At 40.4% G+C, this 19958-nt stretch overlaps 1 protein-coding gene and 1 pseudogene across 1 annotated transcript; one reads left to right on the top strand and one right to left on the bottom strand.

Annotated features, from left to right (window-relative positions):
• Nucleotides 1-9766: 9766 nt before the first annotated feature.
• On the top strand, nucleotides 9767-10150 carry LOC102869506 (ubiquitin-60S ribosomal protein L40-like). Its single transcript, XM_006895664.1, has 2 exons — nucleotides 9767-9869; nucleotides 9939-10150. Exons 1-2 carry the CDS (start codon nucleotides 9767-9769, stop codon nucleotides 10148-10150), a joined length of 315 nt encoding a protein of 104 aa, XP_006895726.1.
• Nucleotides 10151-11597: 1447 nt separating this feature from the next.
• Nucleotides 11598-11984, bottom strand: LOC102869103 (annotated as a pseudogene).
• Nucleotides 11985-19958: the final 7974 nt, after the last annotated feature.

Genomic DNA, 19958 nt, shown 5'->3' with positions numbered 1-19958 from the left:
TCTTGGGAAGAACAGTTAACCAGGACCGGGAAGACTATTGTCCTTCTGAAACTTTACCTCCACCCAGCCTCATCTACTTGGGCTTAAGAAATCCCATGTGATGTAGCTAGATAGTAGTGTTTCACCCACATTACCTGTGCTATTGGTGCTCATGGCACTGGACAGTAGATGTGGCAGCTGGGTGATCTCCAGGCAGAGGGGAAATGGCGTTTCTAGGTGACAGGGGCAGCAGTCTAGTGCTCTTGGTAGAACTGTAGTCTAAAACTGCAGCTCCTCAATCTGGCAGGCAGTGATTCTGTCACTGGACAGGGTGTGAGTGCAATTGGGTTGAGCTTTATAACCTTTGTCAGACACTGGGGAAGCGGTGGCTGGAAGACATTCCTGGGCCATCCATGCCACACAGACCTTCATGCCTTACAGCACAGGGTAAGATCCCCCAAGAATGTGTCTCATGAGAAGATCAGGTCTCATGAGAGGAGCGGGCCTTATGAGAATGAAAGTTTATGAATCTTCTTTAAAAAAATCCTATCCTTTTTCATTTTTGTGTCTAAAAGAGGATATTTGGCAAAATGGAATTTTTTTTTTCCCTGAAGAAAATTGAAACAAAACCAAGACCTCATAGGATGCAAAAAAACTAACTCAAGATGGATCAAAAAAAGTACACCAAAGGGGGGGGGAATGGTGCAAACTAGCAGGAGTGGTATCCACTTCCTAGAAAACATGCCCCTGGAAATGCTATGAACTTTGAAAAACAACAATAGTTAGAGAAAAGCTTCAGGTCTTTTGTTCATAGAGTCACTATGAGTCATGCTTAACTCAATAGCAATCAACAACAACAACAAACAACAACAACAACAATCTATGGCTTAAGTTGTTGCTGTTGTTATGTCCCATTGAGTCACTTGTGAGTCATAGAGACCCTATCTACTGAAACCTACTCTATCCTGTGCACGCTTTATTGTCTCTGACACATTTTCCCACATTACCTAGTCACTGAATCAATCCATTTCCTTGAGGGTCTTCCCCTCTTGCCCTGTCCCTCCGCCCTCCTAAGCATGATATCCTTCTCCAACTCACTCAAAGTATGTCAAATGAAACCCTAGAATCCTTGCCTCCAAGAAGAAGCCTGGTTTCACCCTCTCTAGGTATAACCTATTTGTTCTCTTTGCAATCCATGATAAATTCAATATAATCCTCCAGCACCACAACTCAAAGGCATCATTTTTTCCTGTATCACCCCTAGTCATTGTCCAGCTTTTTGATGTATAGCAAATAATTGCAAAGACTATGGCCTGGATCAGGTGCACATTAGTCTCCAGACTAACATCATTGTTTTTCAGTACTCTGGAGATGTCCCTGACAGCAGACTTTTCCAATGCAATTTGTCATTTGATTTCCTGGCTGCTGGTACCAAGAGTGCTGATTATAGAGCCAAGTAAACTAAAGTTGTTAACAATCTCAGTCTTTTCACCATCTATTATGATGCTGCCAATTGGCCCAGTGGTGAAAATCTTTGTTTTCTTGATGTTGAACTTCAATCCATATTGAAGACTACTGTCCTTCACCATTTGGAGCAAGTGCTTCAGGTCCTCCTCAGTTTCAGGAAGCAGGGTTATGTCATCTGCATGACGCAGATTGTTGATGAGTCTTCCTTCAATTCTTATGCCACATTTCCTCAAAGAGCCCAGCCTCCTGAATGATCTGTTCTCCATATAGCTTAAAAAGGTATGGTGATAGGACACATCCCTGGCATACACCCTTTCTCAATTTTGTATCATGCAGTGTTTCCTCTAGCTCTGTTCTGATGCCTGTCTAAGTATAGATTTCAAATAAACATGATCAAGTGATCTGGGATTCTCATTCTTCTCAGAGATAGACACGTTTGTTGTGATCCACACAGTCAAATGCTTTTGCATAATCAATGAAACACAGATAGACATCCCTCTGGTACTCTCTGCTTTCAGCCAAGTTTCATCTAACATTAGCTATAATATCCCTAGTACCATGGCCTCTTCTAAACCCAGGCTACACATCTGGTAGTTCTTTGTTGATAGTTCTCTGTTAGTAGTTGTTAGTTCCAGTCAATTTTGGATAACTTTCAGTAGAATTTTGCCTGTATGTGATATTAATGATATTGTTTGATAATTTTGGCACTCTGGTCACTTTTCTTTGGAAAGGGAACACATATGGATCTCTTCCAGTCAGTTGGCCAGGTGGTTGTCCTCCAGATTTCTTGGCAGAACTTGATGGGCACATCCAGGTCAGCATCTGTTTGTTGAAATATGTCAGTTGATATGCCTTCATTTCTTGGGACCTTGTTTTTGCCAATTCTTTCAGAGTAGTTTGAACTTTTTCCTTCATCACCACAGGCTCTTGCTCATATGTTGTGTCCTGAAATTCTTCTGTGTTGGAGAATTCCTTTAGGTACAATGACTGTATGTTGTTGTTGTTAAGTGCCGTCAAGTTGCAGGTGACTCATAGCGACCCTACGAAGGAAAGTTTTCAACACTTGTGTGTCTTTCATCCTCTTTCCAGGTTGATAGGGTTTCTGGAGGCAAGCTATTATGGGAGGGGATGCCACTCCTGTTTCCAAGCTTGTTTTAATTGGGGAGCTCCATCCAACCCTTTGCCAGGGGTAACCAACCATTAATGCATTTGAAACATCAGCGTCACAGTGTTCAGCCTCACAGTAACAATGACTGTATACTCCTTTTTTCATTCTTTTAATGCTTCCTGTATCATTTAATATTCTGTCCAAAGCATCCTTAAGTATTGTAACTTGAGGCTTAAATTAGTTCTTCAGTTGTCTCAGCTTAAGAAATGCTGAGCAAGTTAGGCACTTTTGAAGTTCTGACTCCAGCTCTAGTTGTTGTTGTTGTTATGTGCCATCAAGTCGTTTGCGACTCATAGTGACCCTATGTACAAGAGTACTAAATGCCATTCTATCCTGTGTCAATCTCACTGTCTCAAACACATTCATTCCCACCACTCCACTCACAGAATAGATCCATCTCATCAAGGGTCTTCCTCTCCTGCGCCGTCCCTCCACTCTCCCAAACATGATGTCCCTCTCCAAGGACCAATCCCTCCTTGCAACATGCCCAAATATGTCAGATGACACTTCAGAATTCTTGACTCCAGGGAACATTCTGGCTTCACCCTCTCCAGGACAAACCTGTTTGTTCTTCTAGCAGTCCATGGTATATTCAATACTCTTCTCCAGCACCACAACTTAAAGGCATCAACTCTCTTTCTATCATCCCTATTCACTGTCCAACTCTCCAATGCATAGCACGTAATTGCAAAGACTACAGCCTGGATCAGGCACACCTTAGTCTCCAGCCTGATATTGTTGCACTTCAGTACTCTTGAGAGGTCCCTCACAGCTGACTTTCCCAATGCAATTCATCTCCTGATTTCCTGGCTGCTGTTACCAAGAGTGTTGACTGTGGAAGAGAGTAAGCTAAAATTGTTAACTATCTCAATCTCTTCACCACCCATACTGATGCTGCCAATTGGCCCAGTGGTTAGAATCTTTGTTTTCTTGATATTGAGCTTCAAGCCATATTGAAGACTGCAGTCTTTGACCCTCTGCAGCAAGCGATTCAGTCCTCCTCAGTTTCAGCGAGCAGGATTGTGTCTTTTGCATAACACAGGTTGTTGATGATTCTTCTATTAATCCTGATGCCACATTCCTCCTTGTACAGCCCAGTGTCTGGGATGATCTGTTCTGCAAACAGATTGAAAAGTTATGGAGACAAAATGCATTCCTGACGTATCCCTTTCTTGATTTTGAAACATCCAGTGTCTCCCTGCTCTGTTCTAAAGACTGCCTCTTGGTCCAAGTATAGGTTTCACATTAGCACAACCAAATATTCTGGGATTCCCATTCTTCTCAGAGTCAGCCAGAGATGCTTGTGATCCACGCAGTCAAAAGCCTTTGCATAGTCAACGAAACACAGATAGACATTCTTCTGGTATTCTCTGCTTTCTGCCAAGATCCATCTTACATTAGCTATAATATCCCTAGTACCACGACCTCTCCTAAATCCAGCCTGCACATCTGGCAGTTCTCTGTTGACATACTGCTCCAAACATTTTTGGATAATTTTCAGCAGAATCTTGTTTGTATGTGATATCAATGATATTGTTCGATAATTTCCACACTCTGTTGGCTCACCTTTCTTTGGAATGGGAACAAATATCGATCTCTTCCAGTCAGTTGGCAGCTGGCTGTCCTCCAGATTTCCTGACATAACTTAGTGAGCACATCCAGGGCAGTGTCTGTTTGTTGAAATAAATCAATTGGTATGCTGTCAATTTCTGGAGCCTTGTTTTTTTTCCAATTCTTTCATAGCAACTTGAACTTCCTCCTTCATCACCATAGGTTCTTGCTCATATGTCATTTCATGAAATTCCTCTGTGTCAGGCAATTCCTTCTGATACAGTGACTCTGTGTACCCAGCTCTAGGAGACTATCAAATATAAGTAAATATGCACAATCAACAGAGAATAAAGTAGATTATTCTTGTTATTCTTAGAACATGCCATTGAGTCAACTATGACTCAGAGTGACACTATGGACAACAGATCAAATCCTATGCAACCTTACTCGTCATTCTTATGCCCAAGTCCATTGTTATAATTACTGTGTCAACCTATCTGGTTGAATGTCTTCCTCTCTTTTCCTGCATGATGTCTTTTTTTACAAGGACCAGACTTCTTGGCAACATGCACATATTTTATGAGCCTAAATGTCACCATCCTTTCTTCTAAGGAGTACCCTGGTTGCACTTCTTCCAAGATAGACTTGTTTATTCTATTAACAGCCAATGAGATGTTCAGTAATCTTCTCCCACACCACAATTCAAAGGCATGTATGACTCTTCTATTATCCTTAATCATTGTTGAACTTTGAGATATATAAGAAGTGATGGGAAATATCACAGCTTGGATCATACGCACTTTGGTTTTTAAACGGACATATTTATTCTTTAGCAATTTGGTTTGGTGTTGGAGAGAAGATTTTCCCAACACAACACATGTAAATTTCTTAACTGCTGCGATTTGCATGCAACTCAATGGCATATAACAACAACAACAACAACCATGAATGCTGATTGTGGAAACAGGTAAAATGAAATTGATGACAAGTCCATCCTTTTTTCCATCTATCATAATATTTTCTATTAGCCTAGTGCTGAGGATTTATTGATATTTACATGTAATCCATATTGAAGACTAGGGCTTTGAATCTTCTCTAGCAAGTGCTTCAAGTGTTCTTTATTTTCTCCAAGCAGGCTTGTATCATCTGCTTAACTCACATTTTTAATTAGTTTTCTCCAAACCTGATAACACATACTTTTTCATATAATTCAACTTCTCAGATTATTTTTCTCAGCCTACAGATTGAACAGGTATGGAGAAAGAGTCTGATGCCAAGCTTTCATAATTTCAAACTGTATGATGATACCTTGTTCTGGTCATACACCAACTTCTTGATCTATGATTATGTTTCATATGAACACATTTAAGTGTCCTGAGATTCCCATTCTTCTCTATGTTATTCATAACTTGTTATGATCTTCATATTCAAATGTCTTTATGTAAGTCAATAAAATGCAGGAATTTCTATCTTCCTGGTATTCATTTTTAGCCAAGAGCCTTTTTATTGAATGGAGGAACAGATGAGTAGAAATTAAGGTAAAGATAAATTAGATGGTGAAAAAATGTAGTTGCTGTTGTTCATTGTCATTAAGTCAGTACTACTTTCTAATTGCCAGAACCCTTCAATGAATTTCCAGAGGCTGAAATTGCACAAGAGTAGATTGATTACCCATATTTCTCCTGAAAAACAGCTGGTGGATTCCAACTGCTTGCCTTCAGGTTGACATTGCAACTCCTTACTCACTAGGACACCAGAGTTCTTTCAAATGTAATTAATAGAGAAGAACTGAACCAAAAGGTTGTCCCAGCCCTACCATAACCAGTAGAATGGAACCAAAAGGACACCCTGGCTCCATTTGCCATAGTGGAGGAGAAGCTAAAGTCATCCTGGATCCAGCACCTCTAATGGCCCTGAGTGAGTGGAATTAAAAGGATGTCCCTGACTGAATGGTTGAAGAAGAGGCCTCTGTTGAGAATTTAGACTTCTTTAAGGAACCTACAGAAAAATGGGCCTGCCACTGTTGGGCCAAAGCCACACAAAGTGAGAGACCTTATCTCCCTTCTGCCCATGGATGACAAGCCAAGAAGATTGTCACCATATTGGGGAACCGAGTGAGAAGAAACTAAGGTAATGTATTTCTTAGTACACTTCCTAAACAACACGCCTCTGGAAACTATGAACTTTGATAAATGACGAAAGTTCTAGAAAGGCTTCTGGCATTTCGTACATGGGGTCTTTATGAGTAGTGCTTGACTCGACAGCAATCAACAACAATATATGGTAAATGTCTCCGTTTCCTAAGTATAGACAAAATAGCTCATGGAAAAACTCATTGCTTGCTCTGGTGGGGATGGCAAAAGAAAGATAAAGGCACCTTGAACTTTCCCACACTGCCTTAGGAGGGAGGGTGGGTTTTGAAAATACCTATTGTGTGAGAATCTGTGTATGAAGTTTCTCAGAGAAAAGTGACTTCCTTTGCTTGCTATGCCAAGAGACCATGTGAAGCACAACAGATACTGTCTGACTAGAAGACCAAGCCTGTGAGACAAAAATACCTGGGCTCCAGATTTCCAACCACAAACAAATGGATTAAGAAGTTGTGGTACATTCATACAATGGAATACTACACAGCACACAGGAGCAATAATTTTGTAAATTACTACCTAACTTTTTTTTCCTATTTAAAGCTTACAATTTAATGCTTTTAATAGAATCATGGGGCTGTATGACCAGCACTATAATCTAATCGAGAACATTTTCACACATATCTTCCTCTGTGTGGAAACACTACATCCATTAGCCATAATTTCTCAGACTACTTGACATATTAATATTTCTGATTTTATAGAATTGCTATTTTGGATGTTGTTGTTGTTGTTGTTATGTGCCGTCAAATCGCTTGCGACTCATAGCGACCCTATATACAACAGCCCTAAACTCTGCTCTGTCCTGTGCCAATCGCACTGTCTCTGCCACTCCCATTCCAATTATCCCAGTCACCAAATCAATCCACCTCATAGAGGGCCTTCCTCTCCTGCGTCATCCCTCCACCCTCCCAAGCATGATGCCCCTCTCCAAGGACCGGTCTCTCCTCACAACATGTCCAAAGTATGTTAGACGTAGCCTCAGAATCTTTGCCTCCAAGGAGCCACCCGGTTTAAGCTTTTCCAGGACAAATCTGTTTGTTTTCCTAGCAGTCCATGGTATTCTCAATACTCTTCTCCAGCACCACAGCTCAAAGGCATTAATTCTCCTTCTATCCTCCTTGGTCATTGTCCAACTCTCTGATGCATAACAAGTGATTGCGAAGACCATGGCCTGTATCAGATGCACCTTAGTCTCCAGAGAGACACCATTGCTCTTCAGTACTTTGGAGAGGTCCCTAACAGCAGACTTTCCCATGGCAATGCGCCTTTTAATTTCCTGGCTGCTGGTGCCAAGACTGTCGACTACAGAGCCAAGCAAACTAAAGCTCTGTACAATCTCAATCTCTTTACCATCCATCCTGATGCTGCCAATTGGTCCAGTGGTGAGAATCTTTGTAAGAAGTCATCATATTGTCTATTGTAACTGGCTTCTTTAACTTAACACAATTATCTTAGTTATTTAATGCTTCTACCAGAAATATCACAAGAGGAGGGCTTTAACAAACAGAATTTTATTTTCTCATCGTTTGACTTTGAAAGTCACTGTTAGCTCCTTGCTTAATCTCTTTTATATCTCAAAAGAAATCTTCTCAAAGCATATCCAATGCCAATCTTATCCATTAACATAACAAAAACAACCTGTTCCTATATGAGATTATAGCTATTGGCACAGAGGTTAGGAATTATAAAACATTTTGGGGGGACAAAATTCAATGCATAATTTTTCCCCCTTTATTCCTCTAAAATTAATATCCTTGCCACATGAAAAGCACATTTAAATGTTTTGTATTAATTCCAAATTAAAATATCAACTTCTGAGTCATTTAAATAAAATACCAGTAAAATATTAGACATACAACTGTTGTTGTGTACTGTTGAGGCAGAATCAATGTACAGCTGACCCTCTGGCAATTTTTCAGAGTCAGTTAATTGCACAGGTGGAGATTACTCATTCTTCATCTGAGAACCTAGTGCATCCTAAAATACAGATTATCTGCTTCTAAAATATAAAGTTTCCCAAGACTGTAAATCTGAATCTAGTTAGTGGATTCAAACCAGTGGAGCTTTTAATTAGTAGCCCAGTGTATCACCAGAGCTCCTTTTAGATTTTATCATGAGGCACCTTAAAACTCTCCCAGCCTCCATCCATTACTCAATTTCAAAACCAATTCTACACTGCAGATATTTGTTACCTCAATACCAAATTATTTCTTTACTAATTAGTGTTTCCATACCAGAAATATTTCAGAAATGTTTTTCATTGTTTTTATTCAAACATATTTCTATGTCGTATAGCTCTGGTATGTCCACTTGCTGTACAGAGGTAACTTGTGGTTGTTGTGAAGCTGAACACTGTGACACTGATGTGTCAAATGCGTTAATGGTTACCCATGTGGACTGTGTTTGGTGGAGCTCCCCAATTAAAACAAGCTTGGAAGCAGGAGTGGCATCCACTTCCATAATAACTTGCCTCCAGACACGTTATGAACCTGGAGAAAGGATGAAAGTCATGCAAGTGTTGACGACTTTCATGCATAGGGTTGCTATGAATAGTCTACGACTCGACAGCCCTTAACAGCTATGACACCAACATAGAGATCAGTTGGCCTTGTGGAGAGAGAGTGATGCTACCAAGCCAAATGTGGATGGCTCCTAATCTGCGGCCTTCAGGCTAGTTTTTAATTGTTTTTATTCAAACATTCTTCTAGGTCATATAGCCCTGGTGTGTCCACTTGCTGTACAGAGGTTACTTGTGGTTGCTGTGGAGCTAAACACTGTGACTCTCTGGTGTGTCAAATGAGTTAATGGTAAGACAACTATGAGATATCATTTCACCCCAGTCAAAATAGCAAAATTTAACAGAACAGCAGGAAACAAATACTGGCGAGGTTGTGGAGAAACTGTAACCCTTTTTCACTGTCGGTGGGAGTGTAAAATGGTGCAACCCCACTGGAAAGTGGTATGGCGCTTTCTCAAAAGGTTGAAAGTAGAGATACCATTTGACCCAGCAATTCCACTACTGGGAATATACCCAGAAGAGACCATAACTGACATCCAAGCAGATATATGCACACCCATGATTATTGCAGCTTTGTTCACAATAGCAAGGAGTTGGAAACAACCTAAGTGCCCACCAACAAATGAATGGATAGAGAAGCTGTGGTATATTCACACATTAGAATACTATGCTGCATTGAAAAACAAGGAACTCATGCAATATTATTCAAAATGGTTGACTCTGGAGAACATTACGCTGAATGAAATAGCCCAGTTACAAAATACAGATACTGCATGGTGCCACTATTGTAAAAGAAGACTGACCTTGGGTTTGGGGAGAGACTGAGTAAGATCGGTTCCATAATGTATACTGCACTGAAACAGAGGAGGGAGATAACTGTTTAAAAGAGATATGTGTGCTCTACAGCGAGGTGGCCAAGCAGCAGACGCAAAGATGCAGATCTTTGTGAAGATCCTGACTGGCAAGACCATCACTCTTGAGGTCGAGCCCAGTGACACCATCGAGAATGTCAAAGCCAAAATCCAAGAAAAGGAGGGCATCCCTCCTGACCAGTAGCATCTGATATTTGTGGGCAAACAACTAAAGGATGGCCGTACACTCTCAGACTACAACATCCAGAAAGAGTCCACCCTGCATCTGGTGCTGCGTCTCCGTGGTGGCATTATTGAGCCTTCCTTGCGCCAGCTCGCCCAGAAATACAACTGTGACAAGATGATCTGCCGCAAGTGTTATGCTCACCTGCATCCCCGTGGTGTCAATTGCCTCAAGAAGAAGTGTGGACACACCAACAACCTGTGCCCCAAGAAGGTCAAATAAGAGCCCCCTCTTCACTGGCTCCCTTGCCTCTTGCAGGTGGCCTTCTTCTGAGCCCCATGACCCTGAGCCCTCAATAAAGTCTCTTTCATTGAACTGAAAAAAAAGAGATATGTGATTAGGTATTCTGTCATGACAGGAGTCTAGAGCGATGGCTACATGGTGGAGTGGACCTGGGGGAGGTTTTGTAAAACAATGAAAGAATTTTTCTTTTATTTTCCAAGAGGGTAGTGTTCTGGAGGGAAGGCTTGGGAGGGGAGAAATGTGCAACAATGAATGAATGGAAATCCAAAGTCTCTGTAAATGTTTACTGAAATTAATAACAAATTTAAATTTAAAAAAATAAGTTAGAGTAAGGATGGCAATGGATTTATAACTGCTCAAGGTAATAACACTATATCGTGGCATAGAGGTGGAAGAGTGGAAATGTATCCACATTTACAACATTCCTCTTACCAAAACCATTTATGGAAAATAGGTACTGCATTAGAACATGTATCTCTGTATTGGAAATGATGATATTGTTAATACTTCTAGCCTTAAGCTTAAAAGATTATAATGTCCAAAATTATTTGTTATACATTTGCTTAACCAGAGAATGGCCAAAATTATTGGGGCAGGTATTGCTGCCAGTTTAGGGCCTATGTCAGGAAAAGGAAGTCTTACTCATAAACAGTGCCACCCAAAGGTAATAAAGGAGGTCAGAATTGCTTCCACTGTGGAAAGCTGTGCCACTTCAGTAGACAGTGTCACAGATGAGTGCTACAGATAGGCAAGGGAGTAGAGAAGACGCTCCCACTCACTTGCTTTAAGTGTGGATCTGAAGGACACTTGGCCAACGGTGACCCACATCAGGTCCTCGTGGCTGACAGGACTGACAGACCCAAGCTCCCAGCTGGGAACAAAGGAGGACGCTTCCACTATTTAGATCTTCCCAGAAGAGCTGTCAGCGAGCATTAACTTTTCTGGTAAGTATATTCATTTTCTCCTGGACACAAGAGCCTACTATTTGGTCCTAAAAGCCTTCTGAAGTCCCAACTCTTCTCACTATTTCTTAGTTGTTGGATTTGATGGAAAACCTCATAAGCAGTTCCTTACTTCACCTCTGCCTTGTATGTGGACTTCTGAGCTGTAAAACAACCCAGTGGTAGATGGAATTTGCTCCAGGACTTAAGAACAATAAATGACATAGTTGAGCCTCTACATATTGTGGTTCCTAACATTTATACTGTAATAGACAAAGTGCTAGTTAATTGGCCTTTTATTTTAAGAACTATCTTCCCTCTGTAACTTGATTTGTAACACTATTAGAACCTATACTTGGAATATTAATGCTTTTAATTTTTTTTTTTAGAGAAACGTTTTTTAATGGGAAAGCTCAGCACACTCCAGCATGGGGCATAGCCTGGAGTTGAAGCAGCAGGGACAAGTAGCTGACTCCCACGGAGCCTCATATGATGAAGAGGATGGCCTCAGACAGAGCAAAGCCCAGAATGGCATAGGAAAAGAGCTGCTGCTTGAGAGATGGGTTCCTGGCATAGCCAATGATCAAGCTGCCAAACACTGTCCCGATGCCAGCCCCTGAGCCAGCCACACCAACTGTGGCAGCCCCAGCACCAATAAACTTGGCCGCTGTGTCAATGTCCCGGGAGACAACACTTGTCTGGAACTCCCTTCTGGCCACCTGGAGTGGGGAACTGCTGCTGCTGCTGTAGGTAGGCTGGTTAGATGGGATTTCTGGCCTACTCAGGAAAGAATCAGACACAGGCCTAATTAGACCTCTGGTACAGCAACGAATCAGAGCTGGAGAAATGAGTAATGCCCCAGTAGTCTGCATATTTTCAGTCTCTTAGCTTTAGCTCTGGGTCTCAGCGCTCAGCTCCACCACCCTGCTATTAATTTTTGACTCATGTACTTTTAACTTGTTAGTTAAATTTGTGTCTTCTAGGCTGCAACAGTTCCATGATGCATCTTCAAGGATATGAACATGTGTGGCTAAGCACTTAAAAGTGCATCTAAATTCCAAAATCAATCTCCACAATAGCCTGTGTGTTTCCTAGTGCCAAAGGGGCCCTTTAGAGTAGTGAGAGAAGATCTTCACCCTGAAACCCACAGCGTCACTTTTCAGCAGGAAGTTGCTAAGAAAATATGCCGTCCCCCTTTCCATATGAATCAGGGTGAAGTCTCTCTCTGGGAGGAGTGATAGGGAATGGCAAAGGACACACTGACAAAGGAGATTAATCAGAACTGGCTTTGACAAACATTGTGGCAATGGGACAATTAAAACAGACTTTCAAGGGCGGCGGAAAGAGGAATGAAGTGGATGGGAAGGTAGAGAAAATAGTGCAACAATGAATGAATGGAAAACCAACATCTATGTAAATGTTCATGAAAATTAATAAAATTTAATAAAAATTTTTTTTAACTTTAAAAAAAATTTTTTTATTGGGACAAAGCATATTTGGAGTACAAGGAGGTGAGGGTTGGGGGCAGAAGGGTGAGGATGGCCAGGGATGCAGTTGGAGAGCTGCAGAAATTTGTTGGTGGGGGGAGCAGGTGAAGGAAATGAAAATGATCCAGTGGGGACCAGATGCTACAGGAAAATGACAAGCATTTTCCAATGGTAATTAAATCAACTGTCTTATTGATTTGGGAACTGGATGCCGACTCTCCGGCTTCTTCATGCTGGACAGGGGTGTTGATGTGAAGGGGGAAAGGGAGGACACTTTATCACCTTACTGGTGAACTTGGGTTAAGTCTGCTTGCCTTCTTGTTCTGTTAGAAGATCTTTTCCTGTCATTTGCTCCCCTCTGGACTGCAAAGTGGTGAGTCCAGTGGGGATGGCTGGTTGAACCCAGAGGCTCCATCCTCCTTTGCTTCTTTAGCTGGCAGTTGTATTTCCTTTTTGTCACTGGCACTGGGTTCGGGGTCAGGTCTGAAGTAAAACTCAGTGGTAAGGTTACCTGTAGGAAAGGGAGCAAACCTAGAGAGAACAAACTTGTGAGTTACAAATAGAGAGGTTTTGGGGGTGTTGCTTTCAGATTTACTGGGGGAGAGGGTGGCAGAAAGTAGCCTAGATAAAATTCTCTGGATACCCTAGGCATTTTTTTTCCTACCCAGAAGTCAGATGGCACAGTCTGGGGACTGAGGAGCTCACCCTGAGGGCCATGATGGCTTGCCCCGAGCTGAGGGCCGAAGACAGCCCGCCCTGGGCAGAAGGCCGTGACGGCTCGCCCCGAGCTGAGGGCAGAAGACAACCCGTCCTGAGCAGGGCAACACCCCCCATGGGCTGGCTGGTACACTCCCCTCTACTTGCCCCCACACTAATCTGGTTCCCTTACCTGAAGACAACCCGCCCTGGGTAGAGGGCCGTGACAGCTTGCCCCAAGCAAAAAAAAGGTTTTTAAAACTTTGAAAAAAATGCGCTAAATGGCTCCGTCTAACTTACTTCGGACATGTAGTGAGGAGAGACCGGTCCTTGGAGAGGGACATCATGCTTGGGAGGGTGGAGGGACGGCACAGGAGAGAAAGGCCCTCTATGAGGTGGATTGATTCAGTGACTGGGATAATTGGGATGGGAGTGTCAGAGACAGTGAGATTGGCACAGGACAGAGCGGAGTTTAGGACTGTTGTACATAGGGTCGCTATGAGTCGCAGGCAACTCGATGGCACATAACAACAACAACAACAATGGTTACTCATTGCAGACAGTGTTTGGTGGAGCTTTCCCATTAAAACAAGCTTGGAAGCCAGAATGTCATCCACTTCCATAATAGCTTGCCTCCGGAAAACCTATGAACCTGTAGAAAGGACAAAAGAAAGTCACACGAGTGTTGAGGACTTTCTTTCATAGGGTCACTATGAGTCATCTAGAACTTGATGTCACTTAACAACAACAACAATATACCGGAAATACCATAAGTGGATGGCTTTAAATTTATTTCAAATTTGAAATAAATTTTGTCACAAGTTAGGAGGCTAAATGTCTGAATTTACAGGCTCTGCAGGTCCTTGTTTTTGTTCCTGGGCAATCCTCATATGGTTTGGTATGTCTCTTTTCTTACTTGTACTAGGTTTTGTTTTTGTTTTTTAAGCCTGTCTCAGAATAGATTAGCTCAAGCCACAATGTACATTAACCCCGTCTCATTAACAGAGAAAAGACAACTCATTCCCAAATAAGATTATAACTTTACACATATTGTTCTTGTTGTTAGGTGTAATTGAGTGCTTTCCGACTCACAGTGACCCTGCCTCAACAAAATGAAACCTTGAGAGAAAGTCTGATCCTGCACCATCCTCATAATCTCTACTGTATTTAAACTCATTGATGCAGTTACAGTGTCAATCTCATTGCAAGTCTTCCCCTTTTTCACTGACCCTCTACTTTACCAAACATGATGTCCTTCTTAGTATGTAAGATGGATTTTCACCATCCTCACATCCAAGATGTCCTCTGACTGCACTTCCTCCAAGACAGATCTGTTTGTTCCTTTGGGAACCCATGGCATAGTCAATGTTCCTCACCAACCCCACAACTCAAAGACATCCATTCCTTGTTCTTCTTGTTCATTGTCCGCCTTTCACATACACATGAAGTAAGTAAGAATACCATCATCAGGCACATCTTGATTTTTTTTATACATATGGAATACTTTATAGATTTATATGTCATCCTTGCACTGGGGTCATGCTAATCTTCTCTGTATCATTACAATTTTAGTATATGTGCTGCCATCACATCTTGATTTTTAAAATAATATCGTTAATTTTTATCACTTGATAGTAGACCACAGACACAGAGGTTAGTAATCATAATATATACTTTGAGTAGGGACGTAATTCAATCCATAACAATAAAATTTTCAAGGTTCATCCATGCTGTGACATATGTTGATTTCCCCCCCCCCAATGAATTGTATGGCTATAAAGAGGAATCCTGGTGTTTAGAAAACATGCTTGACTACTCAATGAAATATTGGTAGTTCAAACCCACCAGCCTCTCCACAAGAGGAAGATATAGCAGTTTGCTTCCACAAAGATGCCTTGGAGATCCTAGAATAGTTCTGCTTTGTCCTGCTTCTAGCTACATCAGCTGTAGGTTTGGTTTCTGTTTGTGTGGAAATACTAACTTTTGTATATGAATATGTACGTATTCATAGTGATGCATAGGTCACTATTCATTGTAGTTAACATAAAAACAACAATAACATGTATTTCTATATCTCCTGGGAGCTTACATCTCAACATAAAAAAAAACAAAGTTCCTTGCCATTGGACTAATAGGCAAAATCATGATAGATGGAGAAAGAATTGAAAGAGTCAATGATTTAATTTTACTTGGATCCACAATCAATACCCTTGGTATCAGCAGTCAGTAGTAGTATTGCTTTGAGCAAGTCAACTGCAAGGGGGGGGGGCCTCTCCAAAATAACTGAAGATCAATGATGTCAGTTTGAAGCTACCTAACTTGAGAGGGACTGGAGAGCATTATGCTAAGAGAAATAACTCAGCCCTACAAGGACAAATACCGTATAAAACCATTCTTGTAGAATGAGTATGAGAATCCAAGGTGGGGTTGATGGTGAAAATAGAGGGGTGAGGATGTGGGATAGGATGTTAATCATAGGATTGCACAATTCAACAGGTTAGTGGGATGAAGGATCTTTTGTGAAAAAAATGAATTCAAACTTTGTAAATAAATCAGAGTAATAGAAAAAAATTTAAGAATAAAGAAACAAACAAAAAAACCCCTGAACAAACAAAAAACAAATACCTGGGCTCTCGCTACACTACATAGATCTGTTAATAGCATAACAGATCCACCCCCAATGTGCATACTGCCCTATTACAGTATATTGAATCTGCTCACCAGGACAGTCCATCTTAAACCCACACTATCAACCTAGAATTTGCAAACTTTATCAACCCCAGCCTGTAACTCTTAATATCTGCAACTCTATCGATAATATCAAAAGGATAAGGTATTTTCAGCTTGTTACAGTGATAAAACAGAAGCTGCCTCACACATACCAAGAAAGACCCCACATATGGTCAAGGAAAAAGCAATAAGGTTTAAACATTAATTAAAAAAAAACAAAAACAACAAACACAAGTGTCTCCTACAAGCAGACCAGCTCATGGACCCAAAGAACCAGAGTCAAGAAATTATAAATTGTGGAATAAAGATATTAAATAATAAGCTAAGAGGTATAAAATTTAAAAATCACCACAAGACAGAGACAGAACATAACCACTGCGATACTAGAAACAATAGAAAAATATGAAAATGCAATCCCCAATGACAAGACTGACATTATAGAAATTTCCAACACATTGGAGGGATACAAGAAAATCATAGATGAAATGGAATGAAGAGTCAATGAGATAAAGGACAAGACTTTCAATGAGAACCTCCCAGAGGGAAAAAATAGACAAGATGGAAGAAAAAGGAATAAAAGATAATAATCATGTGGGATGATATCAAACAAAACAACAAATGTGAGATTGAAAGTCCAGAACAGGAGAGAAAACAAAACAAAGCACAACTAAACAAAATAAAAACCCCACACTGAAACTTGTGAAAAAGGTACTGTTGTTAAGTGCTATTGAGTCATAGGTGACTCATAGTGACCCTATGAATGAAAGACCTGAAAACTTGTATAACTTTCCTCCTTTCTCCAGGTTCATAGGGTTTCTGGAGGCAAGCTATTTCAGAAGTGGATGCCACTCCTGCTTCCAAGTTTGTTTTAATCAGGGAACTCCACCAAACACTGTTGACCATGGACAACCATTATCGCATTTGACTCATCAGTGTCACAGTGTTCAACATTACAGCAACCACAAGTTACCTTTGTACAGCAAATGGACAGACCAGTGCTATACCAATTAGAAATTGTTTGACCAAAAATAATTAAAACCAGGCAGGAGGACCACAGATTAAATTCACCTACCTTTGACTTGGTAGCATCACTTTTTGTCCACTAGGCCAACTGAGAACTCTCTGTGTTGTTGTTGTTGTTAAGTGCCGTCTAGTCGTAGGTGACTCACAGCGACCCTATAAAAGAAAGACCTGAACACTTACAAAACTTTCATTGTTTCTCCAGATTCATAGGGTTTCCGGGGTCAAGCTATCTTGGAAATGGATGTCAGTCCTGCTTCTACTGACAGTAACTGAATTTTTGTTTTTTTTGTTCTGTTTTTGGTTTTGGTCTTATTTTTTCCATTGCAAATATAAAACCAAACAGGCAAGGTCAAGAAGTTCAAGAAAAGCTGTGCTAATTTTTAGGAGTTGGGACTTGATCTTGAATTGTAACCCCACAAAGTGAATTTCATGAATGTTCTGTACAGCTTAAATTAATGTTGCTGTAAGGTGTCAGTAACAAGGTAGAAAGAATTTAAAGAAAATTTTCTTGTAACTTCCCTTAACTGCCTCTTAGCCAAAAGTAAAATTGTTTCTCTAGGGTTCAATCTCAGTTCAAGCTGGATCTTATGGCCTCTCGTGTCTTAAAGAGGGACACACATGGAATGCTAAGGGCTCTTAGTGCTTTCTTTTCATTCCTAGTGGGTGTCAGGAGATAGGACTTGCCAGATTAATTGGGGGTTTCTGGTTGATGAAGTGAGTGGCTGCTGTGACTTTAAACACTGTGACACTGATGTGTCAGATGCGATAATGATTAACCATGGTGAACAGTGTTTGGTGGAACTTCCCACTTAAAGCAAGCTTGAAAAAAGGTACTAGAAAAAAAATAATATTTTAGGTATCATGACAGACAAGAAAATATGGGTTCAAAATGTTCAGTAAACTCCAAATAGATTAGACCTCAAGTTAAAAATGTCAAGTTATATTACAGTCAAATTTTCTAAAATAAAAACATTATGTTGTTGTTGTTGTTATGCGCTGTCAAGTCGCCTGCAACTCATAGTATAATAGCCCTACACCCTGCTCTATCCTGTACCAATCTTATTGTCTTTGACACACCTACCCCTGTTACCCCAGTCACTGAATGAATCCCACCCTCCCACACATGGTGTCCCTCTCTAAGGACTGGTTCTGCCTGGCAACGTGTCCAAAGCATGTCGGATGAGGCTCCTGAATCCTTGCCTCCAAGGAGCAGCATGTTCTCACCCACTCTAATATGAATCTGTTTGTTCTCCTAGCAGTCCATATTCAATAATATTCTCCAGCACACAGCTTAAAGGTATCAATTCTCCTTCTATCATCTCTAGTCATTGTCCAACTTTCTAATACATAGCAAGTAATTTAAAAGACTATGTCCTGGGTCAGCCTGGATCCAGACTGACATATTTGCTCTTTAGTACTTTGGAGATGTCTCTAACAGCAGACTTTCCCAATGCAATTCATCTTTTAATTTGCTGGCTGTTTGTAACAAAAATGTTGTAAGCTGTTAATAATCTCAGTTTCTTCACCATCTATCTAGCATCATGCTACTTATTGTCCCAGTGGTAAGAATTCTTGTTTCCTGATGTTAAGCTTCAATCCACATTCAATCCTTGACCTTCTGCAGCAAGCCCTTCAGGTTCTCCTCAGTTTCAGCAAGCAGCTGTGTCATCTGTATAACACAGATTGTTGGTGAGTCTTCCTCCAATTCTGATGCCACATTTCACCTCATAGAGCCCAGCTTCCTGCATAATCTGTTCTGCATGTAGATTGAAAAGGTATGGCAATAGGACACAAGATTAGGATACTAAAAGAAGCTCTAGAAAATCAGAGTTATCTATAAAGGAGAACAAAATAAGCTTGAACTTCTTAGTAGAATCATTTAAGCAAGAAGAAAATGATATGGCATATACACAAAACTGAAATAATTGCCAATTAAGAATCTTATACTCAGCAAAGCTGTTCATTAAATATAAAAGAGAATGTGGTAATTTCAGAAGAGCCCAAACTTAAGGAATTAATGAGAAAAAAACCAACTAAAAAATAAATACCAAAAGAAAAGTAGCTTGCAACAGGAAAAAAAAAGAAAAGAAAAGAAAACTCCACGAAATGGCAACAGTAGAATCTGGTCAATTGAGAATCACATTGAATGTGAATGATATAAGTGCACCAACAAAAGGAAAAACAGTAGTAGATAGGATACTATAACAGTCTGTAAATAGGTTACCTGCAAGAGACAAATCTAAGAAACAAGAAAAATAAACTAAAAATCAAAAGCTAGGGAAAAAAATACACCAAGCAAATGACATCTATCAGATACCAGGAATGGCAATACTAATCCTTGATAAAATAGACATCAGGGGAAAACCACCATAAAAGATAAGAAAGGGCACCGTATAATGATTAAGGCACACTCGATCAAGAAGACACAACCAAGTAACAGACTAAATTACACCCAATGATGATTAACAGGTTTGAAGAAAGAAATAACATTATACCAATAGTAGGAAAATTTAGCACACCACTCTCACCAAAGGGCAGATCAACTCAAAAGAAACTTGACATAGATGCAGAAGAATTAAACAATACAATCAGCCAACTCAACCTCATAGATGTATTCAGGGTAATTCATCCAGCAAAAACTCAATTTACTTTTTTCCTAGTGCACTGGTACATTCTCCAGAACAGACCATGTATTTGAAAACAAAGGAAGCTCAAAACAATGGGGGGAAAAAGTATCTTCTCAGACCACAATGCTGTACACTAAAAATAACAAGGAGATAAAGGATAAGAACTCACCCAAGTGGAATCTAAATAACACCTTGCTTTTTCACTGGACTATAGAAGAAATAAAACTGAATTAAATTGTTTTTGAAAATAATTAAAATAAAAATACAATGCAATAAACCTGTG

The sequence above is a fragment of the Elephantulus edwardii genome, unplaced genomic scaffold, assembly GCF_000299155.1.
Source record: "Elephantulus edwardii isolate Elephantulus edwardi_28Jun2011 unplaced genomic scaffold, EleEdw1.0 scaffold00172, whole genome shotgun sequence".
Classification (NCBI taxonomy): domain Eukaryota; kingdom Metazoa; phylum Chordata; class Mammalia; order Macroscelidea; family Macroscelididae; genus Elephantulus; species Elephantulus edwardii.
Note: the sequence above shows the minus strand (reverse complement) of the source record. Positions and strands in the feature narration are given on the sequence as shown.

Excerpts from the sequence above, each read along its gene's own strand:
- LOC102869506 (XM_006895664.1), top strand. The coding sequence starts at position 9,767 with ATGCAGATCTTTGTGAAGATCCTGACTGGCAAGACCATCACTCTTGAG. Across the intron at positions 9,870-9,938 it reads CAAAATCCAAGAAAAGGAGG|ACTACAACATCCAGAAAGAG; the intron begins GCATCCCTCCTG and ends GTACACTCTCAG.